Raw genomic sequence first — 14872 nt, 5'->3', positions numbered from 1 at the left:
TTTACCTGCTCACCAGGATGAGGTTAGAAGATCTCTAATGTCACCTTTGGTGTAAATCCTACATGACTGACCTTAGAACTAGAACTAGCTTAAGGTGACTTTAGACAACTCATTTCACTTCTTTTTCAAGGGTTATCCAGTCTTTTCCAATTGCCCCAGACCAGAGCTGGATGCTTGGGGCAGGTACTGGGGGGGTAGATGGTACAATGTAAAACCAGGGTCTATATAAGATATGGTTCCAGTACTAGAAAAAAGTGCAGTGCTTGACACATAGCAAACATTTAATAAATCACTCATTTTCCAATCATGTTTGACTCTTCATGATCCCATTTGGGATTTTCTTGGCAAAGATATTGGAGTGGTTTGACATTTCTTCTCCAATTCATTTTTACAGATGAGGAAACTGAGGCAATCACGGTTGCCTTGCCAAGGGTCACACAGCTAGGGAGTGTCTGAAGCCATAATTAAACTAAGGAAGATGAGACTTCCTGACTTCAAGCCCAGCATTCTATCCAGTCACACTTTATAAATACTTGTTGACTTATAGACATGAATTTTCATGTATTTTCTTAAAGCCAGGTATTGTTCCTTTTGCCTGCATACAGGGTACAAATTGCTCTTGCTTGATATCTGATAAATTGGTGTTCCTTTGGAGTATCTTTTTCTGACACCTGCCATGCTATGTTTTCTGTCTTACTTGCATTGTAAACATCAGGCTTAGCTCAGAAGGCCTGTATTTGTTAGCACTCTAGCTTCACTTAGCTTACTTTCCCTCGCTGGGGCTCAATTTTCTCCTTTGTAAAACCAAGGGTTTGGACTAAAATCCCATCTCAGGTCAAATATCATTCAAATTCTGTGATTAAATTCCATTTAACAAGTATTTATTAAGCTATATTCTTGGTATTATGATGGACGCTGGGACTGCAAAGGCAAGAGCAAAGACAAGCAAAATAGTCCCTGTTCTTAAGGAGCTTATGTGGAAAGATGCAACACATACAAAGATAAGTACAAGAAACATACATAATAATTACAACTTAATCTTAGGTTGGGGTACTAGGAAGGGCAGAAATCAGGAAAGGCTTCTTGAGAAGGTAGCATTTGAGCAGAGCCTGGTAGGGAACTGGAGAATCTAAGAGGTAAAGAAAGGAAAGTATTTTAGGCTTGGAGGGCAGCCTGTGTAAATGCATAGCAATAGAATATTGTGAGCTGCAAGCAGTAAGTAAGGCATTTTGGCTAGGCTAGAAATGTGTGAGGGTGAGTAATATGTGGTCAGTGTGGAAATATAGGCTAGATCCAGATAACAGCTAAGATGATGATGATGGTGGTGGGGGGGGAGGTGATGTTAATTGCAATCAAGTTTTAGGATAAGTCAATATTTATAGGTAGCTTATCACTCAGTTTGCTACTTGACTTATTATATTCATTCTAATCATCCCAAATTCCAACATAACCTAGGCATATGTTTAGATTTTTTATTATTAATCACTAAAATTTCAACTTCTCTCAATAATCAATCATCCCTGACTTCTTGTTTCATGTTATTAAAACATTATTTACTTTAAAAACTAGAGAAATTACTTTTCCTAAAAGTAGCTGTTTATTCCTTTATATTTCAAAACTCCTAATCTCCTAGGTTTAAATACATATCATTCACTGTGATACAATTGAACAATAGTATAACAAATGGTAAAACAAGGATGTAAACAATTATTTGTGGTATTTCAGCTCTAAGAAGGATTATAGTTAAAGTCATCTCAAATGCTCATTGCTCACTCCCTGATCTTAATGTTCACTTTTGCCTTGTCAATTTTGGAAACACAGTGCCCCTGTTCAATTTTCTCAGAATAGCAGCCAAAGTTGTTCAAGAATTCCCTTTATAATGTTCTTTGGAAAGATAAAAGCTTAAAACAGTTCTCTTAGGAAAGAAGTTCTCTCTCTTTTTTTTTTCAACTGTGCCTTACTTAGTCATAGTTTGGTCAGGACAGGGAAACAAATTCACTCAAGTGATAGTCTCAATAATCTTTTAATTATTAAATATAAAAGAATAGCATCTGTAATCTTTTTGGGAGAAGCTACTGAAACTGGTGTTACATAATAGTAATAGTAGTTCCCTTTGTTTATATGCTTTATAGTGTATAAAGTACTTTCCTTACCAGAATCCTTTGGCTAAGTAATTCAGAGAGTCTCTTTTTTTTTAACAGATAAATGAAAATCAAAAAGGCTAAATTAATCTTTCCAAGGTCACACAGCTAGGAAGCCTCATTGCAGCTCAGACCCAGACTTGTAGACTCTAGGACTCAGGATTTGTTCTGTACTCATTATCTCTCTTCATGAGTTTTTTCTTTAAAAAAAAATGCTATTTTTAACATTACCAAAATTTCAATTACTTTCCCTTCCCCTTTCAGAAAGCCAGCCCATATAATAAATATTTTTTAAAAAGAGGAAAAATTAGTAAAGCTGATCAATATATTGAAAAAATCTGAAAATATGTGCCTGAATCACATCCATAGACCACCCCACCCTAACTTTACAAAGGACTAATGTGTAATCAGAGGAATCATATATTTGGGCCTAGAAGGGAATAGAGGGGTCTTCCACTCTGGCTCCCTTCATTTTCTAGGTGAAGAAATGGGGATCTGACAGGGCAAGTACTCAGGTCAAATAGTAAGTTATCTGAGGCAGGATTCAAGCCCAGGTTCTCTGATTCCATCTTATCAAAGCCTTGGAGATCACCTTGGCATAACTCCTCCTTTTACAGGTACCTGAGAACTAGAAGAGGGAGGGAGTTTGTTCCATATTTTAGGAGAACGGACTAGCATTTATTATTCTTTGGCCAATCCTTGCCTTTCCAGTTCCTCTGCCTCTCCATAAGACTAGGTTTTGGAAGACATGACTAGAGAGAAGAGACAGTAAAAGAGAGATCACTGAGAAGTCTAACTAGCAATTGACCCTTTGCCCCATCCCAGCCCTGTCATTATGCTTTCCTGATCTTCATAATTATGTTTGAAACTCTTCCTAGTATCTCCTGAAAGTGTTCCCTGCTCTCCCTACTTCTGCATACTCTACCCATTCTGCCTCCCTCAGGGCCTCCTGGCTCTATTCGCAGCCCCGAGGAGCAAGCCTTGAAGATTGTAGCAGCGCCACTGCCTGGCAGAAAGGACCCTGACCTGGGAATCAATCTCCATTTGGCTTCTCACCCACAATGGTTTTAACTCACTCTGTGGCTTTGGGCAAGTGTCTTCCCCAATCTGAGCCGGGATTTTCTCATATATAAAATAGAAATAACCCCTGCCCAGTTAGACTCACAAAGTTGGGAAACTCAAGTAAGGTAATGAATGCCAGGCAGAATGCAGAGTGTGAGAGCTATTGCTCGGAACAGAGAAGGAGAAGAGCTGGGTTCTAGTCCAAGAGCTAATAATTGTTACTTCTGTATGACCTTGAGAAAAATCTAAACTCAAAACTCTCTCATACTATGCTAATAAGCTCACATTCCTATAGAATGCTCTAGATCATGGATGGTGGATACATGATGTGTAGGATGGTGTTTATAAAGCTCTTTCCTTACAAGAAAAATAATGGCAAAGTCATTCAAGCATCATTTCCATTTTATAGAGTGGCAGTGGCTTGCCCACAGTCACATGCCAGAGAGTGTCCATGTCAGAACTTGAACACAAGCCTTTTGATTTTGAAAAGAGTGCTCTTTGTACTATGCCATGCTGTTCCATAAACAAACAAATCATATACAGATGAAAGATTATTGTAAATTATTGGGGAGGGAATGGGGGAAGGGAGGGAGAAAAAAATTTGGAACACAAAGTTTTTCAAAAGTGAATGTTGAAAATTATCTATGCATATGTTTTGAAAATAAAAAGCTTTAAAAATTATTGTTCTTGTTAAGTGGACATAGAAGGATTCTTCATAAAGATTTTGGTTCTCTCTTCCTCAACTCCCTATGCCATTCAACTGCTTTCCCAATAAATACTCCCTCACCCAGCAGTTGTCTGCCTGCTCTCTGCTCCCGGACAGTGTCCTCCTGCTCACACCTCCTCCTCTTGGCTAATTTAGCACTTAAAGGCACTTAGAGATAAGCAATTTCATATCAATAAAGAGCATGAAAAATATGAAAATGATGGGGCGGCAGACAAGGAAGCAACTGAGGGGCTCCTGGAGAGGGAGGATGAGCTACAATTTAGTGTCTTTGTGGTGAGGGGTTAGTGGAACCAATTTCTCTCTCAGAGTGTTTGTGGCAAAGGGCCTTTCTAAGACTGAGTTTGTGGGGGAGATTTTCAGCCTCTGCATTTTTCTTCCTCTTCCTTCCCTTCCTCCCCTTAGAGCTTACAGAATCAGCACAGCTTGGCTCTGCAATATTTTTCTTGTGGAGAGCTGGTCCCTTATCGTCATAGAACATCAACAGCTTCAAGGGCCCTTAAAGAGACCTACTAGTCCAACATTCTCATTTAATCCATAAGGCTCAGAGGGGAGAAGGTCATGGCCAAGGTCAGACTCAGTTGGAGGTATAGCCAAGACTAGAAAGCAGGTAGCCTGGTTCCTAATGCAATGGAGGTTCTGTGATACCACATGGAGGTAGGATTTTGTGGTCTTATGTTAACTATGTCATGCTGGATCATGGGAGTCAGAGCCAGAGAGAACCTAAGAGACCATCTTAGTCCATTTTTCTTCACTGTCCAGCAAGAGAAACTAGGATCCAGATACATGAAGTGGTGTAGTTCAGACCACAAGAGTAGGAAAGAGCAAAATGCTTTTTTAGGTCTCTCCTAACCCTGAACCTAATGTCCTATCCTTTTTACCATGCTACTTAAATATATTATCTCATTTGGTCCTCAGAACAGTTCTGGAAGAGAGTTGGTGTGCTTATTATTTAACCCCATTTTATAGATGAGGAAACTGAAAAAGGAAAAGGGTTTTCTAAGGTCACTCATCTAATAAAAGGTAGGTAGAGTCCATCAGTCAATGATCAATTCCAAGTTTTCTTGCTGTCAGTGTAGGATGTGTCCTAATCATCTCTTCACTGTCTACTTTGTGAGTCCATGGGTTAATGTCAAGCTGCCTTCTTGTAGGATTTTGAATTCTCCTGAGCTGTCTTCCCTCTTTACCCAGTATCTCATTTGAATATTAGCTTAAGGAACACATAACTTTGAAATTTTTTATTACATCAAAAAACCTATCAATACTAACAATCCTAAAGACAAAACCAAAAAACTCGTAAAATATAGTCAAAAAACAAATAGAAAGGATTTAAGGATCATTTAGATTATGCATATCCTTGGGCCTCTCACCCATTGGTTCAGATCATGTAGATGTAATTGCATAATAAAGTTATGCTTTTCCTTATTAAAGACCAGGTTAATAATAATAATTCCTATTTTAAAGACTTTCTCATAATAGCCTTGTACAAGTATGTACAAGGCAATACAAGTGTTACACCCATTTTAAAGATGAAAAAAAGATGAGTTTTAGAGAGAAAAAATGACTTGTTCATGGTAGCATAACTAATCAGTGTCAGAGGTGGAATTAGGAATAATTCACCTGACTCCAGGTCTCTTGTCCTTTTTACTATCCCATACTGTCTCATTCCTGTAGAGAAGTCTATAATGTTAGATGTGGAAGAATCCTTTGAGATGGATTGCCTAGGCAGAAGCAGTCTAATTCCTACGCAGAAGAGAAGTATGCACTCTCAGAGCTGAAAAACCTTTTGAGTTCATCCTGTTAGATTCGGGCAGCCTGATGTGATCAGAAGCCTGAACCAGGAGCTGCAGCCTGAGGAACTCTTTGTCTTGGCTCCGCCACTTGCTGGATTTGTGAAGTTGAAGAACTCACTTCCCGATTTCATTTTGCCCATATGTACAATCTGTAAAATGAGGAGGATGGTCTGGATCAGAGTTGTCAAAAAGGAGGTCTACACCACTGCTGAGCATGGCTTAACTAAATTCAAATAAAATTAGGAAAATTTTTATAGTATTTTGTTTTCCAAATACATGTGAAGACAATTTTTAGCATTACTTTTTACAAAATTTTGACTTCCAAAATTTTCTCATAACATCTTCCTCTCTCTTCCTCTATTCCTTAACAGTAAGCAATTTGATTTAGATTATATGTCCAATCATGTAAAACATATTTCCATATTAGTAACAGTTGTGAAAAAAGAAATAGGTCAAAAAGAAAAAAATAGAAAAAAATAAGTAAAATAGTATGCTTCAATCCAAAGACAGAGTTCACCAATTTTTTCTCTAGACATGAATAGCATTTTCCATCATGAATTCTTTGATGTTGTCTTGGATCATTGTATTCTGGCGAATAGCTAAATCCTTCACAGTTGATCATTGAACCATGTTGCTGTTACTCTGAACAATGTTCTGCTGATTCTGCTTATTTCACTCTGCATCAGTTCCTGTAAGTCTTCCAAGGTTTTTCTGAAATCCATATGCTCATTATTTCTATAGTACAATAGTACTCCATTACATTCATATACCACAATCTGTTTATTCATTCCCCAATTGATGGGCATCCGCTCAATTTCCATTTTTTGGCCACCACAAAAAGAGCTACTATAAATATAAAATGGGGAAATGTTTACCAAAATAAATAATACATTAGTACACAAATAATATTAGTATGTGGTTTTATAAATCGATATGGAATCCCAGGGATCCTTAAGTTTAGGTTAGTGGCCCCCATTTCTATTTGAGTTTGACATTACTATCGTAAATGATCTCTGAAATTCTTTCATCTCTAAATTCTATGACCCAAAGAACTTTTAAAAGATCTAACCATACACATCTTCCTCCTATAAAAAACTAATATGTGAACATCCACATTTTAGAATAAATATATCTGAGTTATAACTCATATTATAAAAGAAATCATTTCGAGGGTGATGTTGATCCTTCACTTAATGAGCTTCACTGGTCCATTTAAATCTCAAGTTCTAATTTTTTGGCGGGGTTACCTATTGCATAATTTTTCTCCCTTTACTTCTACTTCAGCTGAAGGGAGAATTGCAAAATGTGGTAGTTTTTTTCCATTTCTTTTTTCCTACTACCCCCCCCAAGTGTAAATTAAATTCTGAGGCTCATGATCTGTCTAAGCTAAAATACTTTGTGTATTTTTGGTTTGGGGCCTATTCATGGTGACATGGAAATAAAATGTGAAGCAGAAATGTTTCATTTTATTCTCCTTAGACCCAGTTTTAGGTTCTGTTACTAGCTTCCTTTGAATTTGTGTGTTCTTCCCTTTCTTACAGGATGCAGTACTGGTCTCGAAGGCTGGAACAAGAGATTGATGGAGTGATGAGAATCTTTGGTGGAGTCAAGCAGTTGAGAGAGGTAATCTCCTTTGGTCTTTTCTTCCAGTCCTTTCTTACTGTTTGGAGTGGATCCTTTCTGTTCTGAAAGGATGCTGAACATCATGGAGATAACCATTCTGTTTTTACCACTGTTTTTGCAATTAGAAATGAACAGAATATACATATATCCTTATATATGTTTAGTCTTTTCTTCCTACAGCTAGTAGACTAAACTATGACTTCTGCAGTGATTATAGCTTTTTGTCATGGAAATTATTTGCATTTCCACTAGCACATTTGAATTTAACAAATTTTTCACATAGCAAAATTGGGCTCAGCAAATCTGCTTTCAGGGCACAAACAGGGCTGATCCAGTCAGGAGCATTTAGTTAAATGTTGGTTAAGAAAAGGGTCTGTGTGAAAAGAAGACTCAGCAAAGTGATCATACTGCTAAGTAGGACCTTTTGGTATTAGGCCAAACATGAAAATGCGATTATATTAGACAGTGTATAGAGACCTCACTCAGAAAAGTCCAGGGCAAGCTGACCCAGATAGAAGGGAAGCTAGCTTGTGAATAGAACTGGAGGCAAGTACAGAAATGTGTGCTTAGCAAAAATGAAGAATTAAGGGTCTGGAGTAAAGGGTGATTGATTAGCTAAGATATGCTGTATTAAGTCTTTGGAAGATTATGTTAATGTTTAGAGATAGTGATGTGATGAGAAGAATAATCAATCATCACATTAGAACACTATGAAACATGTCTTAATGTCATGTTAAACTGCTTATAACCAATCATCGTATAAATGGAAATGTGGTAGTTTAGGGGCATGAAGTGATGGGCCCTCTCATTGGGGTTCACTCCATGTAGGAGGCTAATGACTATGCCTATTGGAAATTACCCTTCTTACAACACTGCCCTATTCATCAGAAAAGAGGGAAGCTTGTGGCTGAAGAAGCAGATCAGGGTTGACAGAAAATACCAAGTTACATTGAAGAAATAATTAGGAAAGGAAAAGTAGATAGACTAGTTCATGTTTTACCAATTATTTTGTCTTTGGACCTAAGCTATGGTTCATCTTAGGTATAATAATAATGATGATGATGATAATAATAATAAATAATAATATCATTTACAGAGTATTTTAAGGTTTCCAAAATGCTTAACAAATATTATCTTATGTCATTCTCACAATGACCCTGGAAGGTAGATCATTCCCATTTCACAGAAGACAAAATTGAAGCAAGTAAAGGTTCATTGATCTGTCCTTGGTAACACTGCTAGTGTCTGAGACGGAGTTGAGTTCAGATTTTCCTGACTCCAGGTCTAGGACTATATTCACCATACTACTTAGCTGACATCTACTTATTCCATTTCTCTGGATTTTGTTTTTATACTTCAAAATATATATATGTGTATATGCACGTGTATGTGTCACCCACACTAAAAGTTTCAAACTTAAGTCTTCAACAAAGCCATTGAACCAAATTAAAATGTATTTGGGAAATGTTTATCAAAAGAAATAAAAATGCAATGCAACATAGATAGCGTTAATTTGTGGTTTTCTATATCACTACAGAGCCTGTAAGGATCTGATATATATTCTCACTTCTCTGGAGCAAGTCACAGCTGTTTATAGCTTACCATTATGAATGTTTAATGCTCTTCTCCCCCTATCACCACAGGTCCGTGAGTTTGTCTGTTGAGGCACAAGTCATTTTCTTTTTGGGGGACAATTTTCATGATGTAGCTGGGGAGTCTAATTTCATGTGTGCTCATTGATTCAAGCACCCAGGTATTGGCAGAATGTCCACTGTTTAGGGAGAAGACACAAACTCCATGGATTGGCAGGGTCCTATTGGGTGTGTCTGGCTGTTTTGGCTACCACTGTGGGTGGGTGGTTGTGGGGGTGAGATAATGGGAGGAAGGAGTGCAGCAGAGTCAGGGAATTTCTGATTCCTAGGCAAGGTTTGATGCTTCTCCCCTGTAGGTTTCTTATTGTCCTCTGGAGATTCGGAGTTTTCACTGTGACATCTGAAACTTTACTTAATTCAATTCAGTGCAAGGAAACAAATGTTACTTGTGTATGTGTGATGTCCAAAGCAGAGTGCTTTGCTGAGGCTCTGGGGGATACATGGACAGCTATTACACAGGTCCTATCCTTGAAAGGATTTTTTATATTTGATGGGAGACCATGACATGGAATAGCCTGCTCCAACGTCTAATCATGACATGGGGGTAATCCTAGGTTCTCGAGGGTTGGGTCAGGGGAAGATGGGCTCTGGGAGGTTCTGCCCACAAATGTGGTCCTGGTGATAGTGAGTATATTTGTTGTGCAAGGACAAATCAGAACATTTTCCACACTATGACTTTTTTTTTACTTAATAGTATTTTATTTATTCCAATTACATATAAAGCTAGTTTTAAACATTCATCTTTGTAAGATTTTGAGTTCCAAATTTTTCTTCCTTCCTCCTTTTCCTCCCCCTCTCCAAGACATCAAAAGCCTTTAATTGAATTCTAAAGGGGCTGGCATTGGAACCTGCATTAGTGGATGGACTTCCCACACTGACACAATTACAGATCCCTGAAGTATTGAAGTGTGACCGGTGTAGAGATAATGATAAGACAAGGGAGAATACAACAAGGACAAAGAAAGGTCCAGACATGGACTCTCAAAAAACTGGAGGAGTCTGACATTCTTTTCAGCTCTGGGAATGAATCATGGAAGACCCTAAGGAAGAAGAGGTGCCCAGGCTGAGCCTTGAAGGGAGACAAGGATTCTAACAAGTGCAAATGAGAAGGAGAATGTATTCCCAGCATGCAAGCCATGCTTTTGAATGCCTGAGGGCAAGAAAGGCTCCATAAGGGATTTACCTTGTCTGTAGCCATTCCCTTTCAGTCTCTCCCCATGCCACATATGATTCATTTGCCAATGAATTATGATTTCCTCCTATAGGAAGCACAGAATTTTCAACCTAGAAGGGACTTTAGTAATCATCCTATTTTTTACTTATACTTGAAGGTATAATGAAAAAGCTGCTTATATATATTGGGAGAAGACCCATATCTAAGTCCCCTCTGTTCCACTTGTGACATTGAGGAAATCACTTAATTTCTGTGGGTCTCAGTTTTCTTATCCATGATATAAAGAGGCTGGACAAAATGTCCTTTGAGGCCTCTTCAACTGTTGTTCTCTCCCCAACCCTCCCATGACATTCCTAACATATGATCCTTATCTATCCTAGTCAGCCTCATCTGGATGTACTCTAACCTATCCATGTCATTTATATATGTTTCCCACCACCGGGCATGCACCACAGTGTCTGATTACACAAATGCAGAAGACAGAATTATTGCTTGATATCATACTTCTTTTTATAGCACTGACAGGATGGCCAATGCTGTACCTCTCTTGAAACTTTAAATATTGAGGAAGACTTTTTACCCTTACCCTCAGGAGTAGCTATTGAACTTTGAGAGGCTTCATCACTATCTCTCCCATGAAATACTTCCTAGCTCAGAATAATGGATGACCCGGTCAAGCTGACTTTGCCAGTGGTTTCAGATAGAAAATACTTCTTAAGAAATGTGGTTTTATTGCTTTCAAGAATAATAGCACCTAAATGGATGCTCGTTTATCATTATTGGATTCAAAGGTACAAGACCTACATCTAAATGCCAGTTTTGCCATTTACTAGCTTTAGAATGTTGAGCAAGTCCCTTTCTTCCTCTGAGCCTCAATTTCCCAAACTGTAAAATAAGAGGTTGGATTCGATGGTCACTAAGGTCACTTCTGACTCTGAATTCCATGATTTTTTAGGAAAAAATGTGTGCAAATGAAGAAATTGCACTCCCCAAAAGCACAAAGTGGACTCATCATCAATTGAGGGTTCACAGAGGTTTATAAAATGCCCTCAGGAGTAACACACTTTGAATGAAGTCACAATATACTGGACTCTCTTTAGCTCTGGAAGTTATTGATTTTGGACTGAGAAACAAATAGAATATTGAATCACTCACCAAGAAGGAGATTATTTAGGGGTCCTAACCATTTATCCAAATATGTTTGAATTGTCTCAGAGCCTCAATTAGGGACCCTAATCCTTCATCCAAGTTGAAGGTGTGAGGTTCTTGCTGTCTTGATCAGAGACATTGCCCATCTATGTCATCACTGTCATCAACCTAAGCTACAGATGTTCAGTTTCTGGTGAGAGATTTGTTTTCTTCCTTTGATGTTTAATATTTTTCATCTTTTGGAAATGGAATTGAAAGTTGCTCTTTCTGTTGAGGTCACCACTAAGTTATCTTGATTTGCAACCTCAGAGTCATCCCTAACTATTCTCTCTCCCTTATTCCCATATCCAATCAGTTGTCAAGTTTCAATTCTTCCCCCACAGCATCTCTCACATTTGACCCCATCCCTCCATATATACTGTTTTCTTCTATCATTCTTTCTTTCCTGGACTATTGCCACAGTTTGCTAGTTGATCTTGATGCTTGCAGTATTTTCCCTTCTCCAATCCATCCTTGAGACAGTTGGCATTCATTCAACCATGTCGCTCCCCTATTTTGATTTCTTCTTATTGTTATTATTAGTAATAGTATTATCTTTATTACTTATTATTATTAATTATATATTCTTATTATAGCTTGGATAAAAATGCAAAACTTTTAACCATAGAGACCTTCACAACAAGAATCCCATTTACTTTTACAATCTTTTAAAAAAAAAAATATTGCTGCCCTCCTCTGTTCTGATCAGACTGGCTTGATAAATGTTTCTTTATTCTCATTCTCATTAAAGATATCCTATCTCCCACCTCCATGCCTTTGCCCAAGTTGCTTTCCATATCTGGAATGCAATCTCTCCTTTCTTGTTCCTCTTAGAATCCCTAGAACCTTCAAAGCTCAGTTCAGGTGCCACCTCCTACACAGGCCTTTAGAGAGTCTACCCACCCTGGAGTGTTATTGTTCTCCGAGTCTTCACATTACTTTATGTAATTTTGTTCACTCTGTATTTACTTATGTATATTTGCTATAATTCTTGCTCACCCTTTTCTTTCCAACAGAAATTCTTTGAGGGCAAAGACTTTCATTTTCATCTTTACTCAGCACCTCGGACAGTGCCTGATACACAATATGTGTTTAGTAACTATTTAACTTGTTACATTGCATAAGTAACAAGGATATCTGAAGGATTCCAAGGTCTCTGATCCTGAATCTCTGGGGTCTGGAGATGTCCTAGCCTATCCAGGATCCACTTAGAGCAGAAAAGGTTTTGAATCTGTGGTGTTGAGCAATGCATTCTCTCTCTTGGAAGTATATAGTATTTGACCCACAAGGTCTCCTTCCTCACATTACTGAGATTGTGGAAGCTCTCTACCTTCTGGATTTCAATTACTTTTTAGTAATTTATGCTAAATGGTCACCATCATTGGCCTGACCCATTACCTACTGGAGAAACGCTAGTTTCCCAATGTGGGAAAAACAAATTAAAACCCACTGAATGTTTATAGATGAGAATTAATTAGAAAGAATGGGCTGTGCCTTAATTTCCTTATCTGTAAAATGAGAGGATTGGACTGGATAGATATTTTCTGAAATGCATTTCAGTTTCAGTGTTCTGTGATTCTGGGTTGGGGTCTTGGCACTATCACCGACATGCTCTGTGATCTTGGGCAGTCATTCTTCTTTTTAAACTTCAGTTTTCTTAGCTTTACAATGAGAAGATTGAATTAAGTAGTGTGTACGCTCCATTTAGGCAAGTAGATGGTGCAGTGTATAGAGTGCCAGGTCTGGCATCAGGAAGAGTCATCTTTGTACGTTCACATATGGCCTCAGACACTTACAAGCTGTATGTTCCTGAGGAAATCACTTAAAAAATTTTGCCTCAAGTTCCTCATCTGTAAAGTGAACTGAAAAAGAAATGGCAAACCTCTCTAGTATCTGTGCCAAGAAAATCCCCAATGGGGTTATAAGAGTCAGAAACAACTGAAAAACAACAACATTCCATTTACCTATAAACTGAGGTTATGTATAATTTGAGTTCAGGAAGTCTCACCTTGTTGAGAGGCATTTCTAAAGGAGGGTGCCTGAAATACTCCTGGGTGTTATGGGGTATCGGTGTGTAAGGATCTCCCATACAGCCTGAGGGATTGGACTGGCTATAATGAACTGGACTGAAAACTGGGAGATTAGCTTTCAAATCCTAGCTCTGTCACAGTATGATTCTTCCTGTCTTTTAGCCTCACTTTGCTTAACAGTTAAATGAGAGAGTTGAACTAGATGATCCTTTCAGCTCCTTAATTCTTTCATTCAACAGGCTTTTATTAAGGTATTTTACCCTATGCAGAATCCTGTGCCAGGTGATGAGAGACACAGAGTTAAGATAATTTCTCTCTCTGTATCTCTCTGTCTCTCTGTCTCTCTCTGTCTCTCTCTCTCTCTCTGTCTCTCTCTGTCTCTCTCTGTCTCTCTCTCTCTCTCTCTCTCTCTCTCTCTCTCTCTGTCTCTGTCTCTCTCTCTGTCTCTCTCTCTGTCTCTGTCTCTGTCTTTCTCTTTCTCTCTCCCCTTCTGACCCTCTCTCTAAATGACATTCTCCATTTTGCTATGGTTCCTATTCGATAAACCTCTTCTCCCTCTTTCTTTTCTTTCCATGATGCACAGCTGATTATAAGAAGATTGATTTCCTCATGTTCCTCACTCTTCTTAACCTCAAACATTCCAGAGCCTATTTTGTACACTGAGCCTGGAACAAATGCTCCTTCTCATGCCCTTCCAAACCTTCCCTGTCCTTCAGAGAAAGCCCTACCTTTCTGAGAGAGCCTTCTTGATTGTGGTACCTGCAAATGATTTCTTCTTTCTTTGAAATATTGTAGTTTTTAAAGATTATAAAGTTGGAAGGGCTCTTAGGTTTTCTAATTCAACCTCTCCAGTGCAAATGTCCCCAATAGATAAATCTCTGGTCACTGTTCAAACACTCACAAGGACTGGGAGCACCTCATTCCTTTGTTGGTCAGCTGTTGGAGTCAAGATGTTCTTTTTTGCATTGAGTTAATATCTTCCTAGTATCACCTGTTGGTTCATTGCCCTTAATTCTGCCCTCTGGGAAAGCACAGAAGAAGTTTGCCCTTTCATCCATAGGAACAGTTCTTCAGATATTTGATATTTGAAACACACCTCCCCTCCCTTTTCCCCTCCTCAGGCTGAACATCCCTCTTTCCTTCAGGGAACAAAATCTTCAGACCTACCATCCCTTGAAACCCTTCCTGGACTTTGGCTGTCCTGGATTAAGCATTGACAGAGCCAAATCGATCTGAGACTAGGGATATTGTAGGAAATCAAAAAGTTGCAAAATTAGAATTCACAGTGACCTTAGGGATCATCTCATCCAATCTTCCTCATTTATAAAGAACCCACACTCACAAGAGATGCACTGACCAAGTCAAAGCCACAGAGCAAATTAGTGGAAGTTTCAGGGCCCTGATTTTAAATCTAGCATTCTCTCTCCTTATCCACATTTCCTCCCTTTACTTTGATCCTTTATAATGTCTATCTTTAGGTATGGG

The 14872-nt window shown here is 38.4% G+C and overlaps 1 protein-coding gene across 1 annotated transcript in view; it reads left to right on the top strand.

Annotated features, from left to right (window-relative positions):
* Positions 1–14872, top strand: part of CACNA2D2 (calcium voltage-gated channel auxiliary subunit alpha2delta 2) — a 432295-nt gene that overhangs the window by 61880 nt on the left and 355543 nt on the right. The window contains 1 exon segment of the mRNA XM_074283341.1: positions 7262–7343. Coding sequence (XP_074139442.1) covers positions 7262–7343 — 82 coding nt within the window.

Source organism: Sminthopsis crassicaudata, chromosome 1 (assembly GCF_048593235.1).
Source record: "Sminthopsis crassicaudata isolate SCR6 chromosome 1, ASM4859323v1, whole genome shotgun sequence".
Taxonomy (NCBI): domain Eukaryota; kingdom Metazoa; phylum Chordata; class Mammalia; order Dasyuromorphia; family Dasyuridae; genus Sminthopsis; species Sminthopsis crassicaudata.
This window is presented reverse-complemented; position numbering and strand designations above follow the sequence as displayed.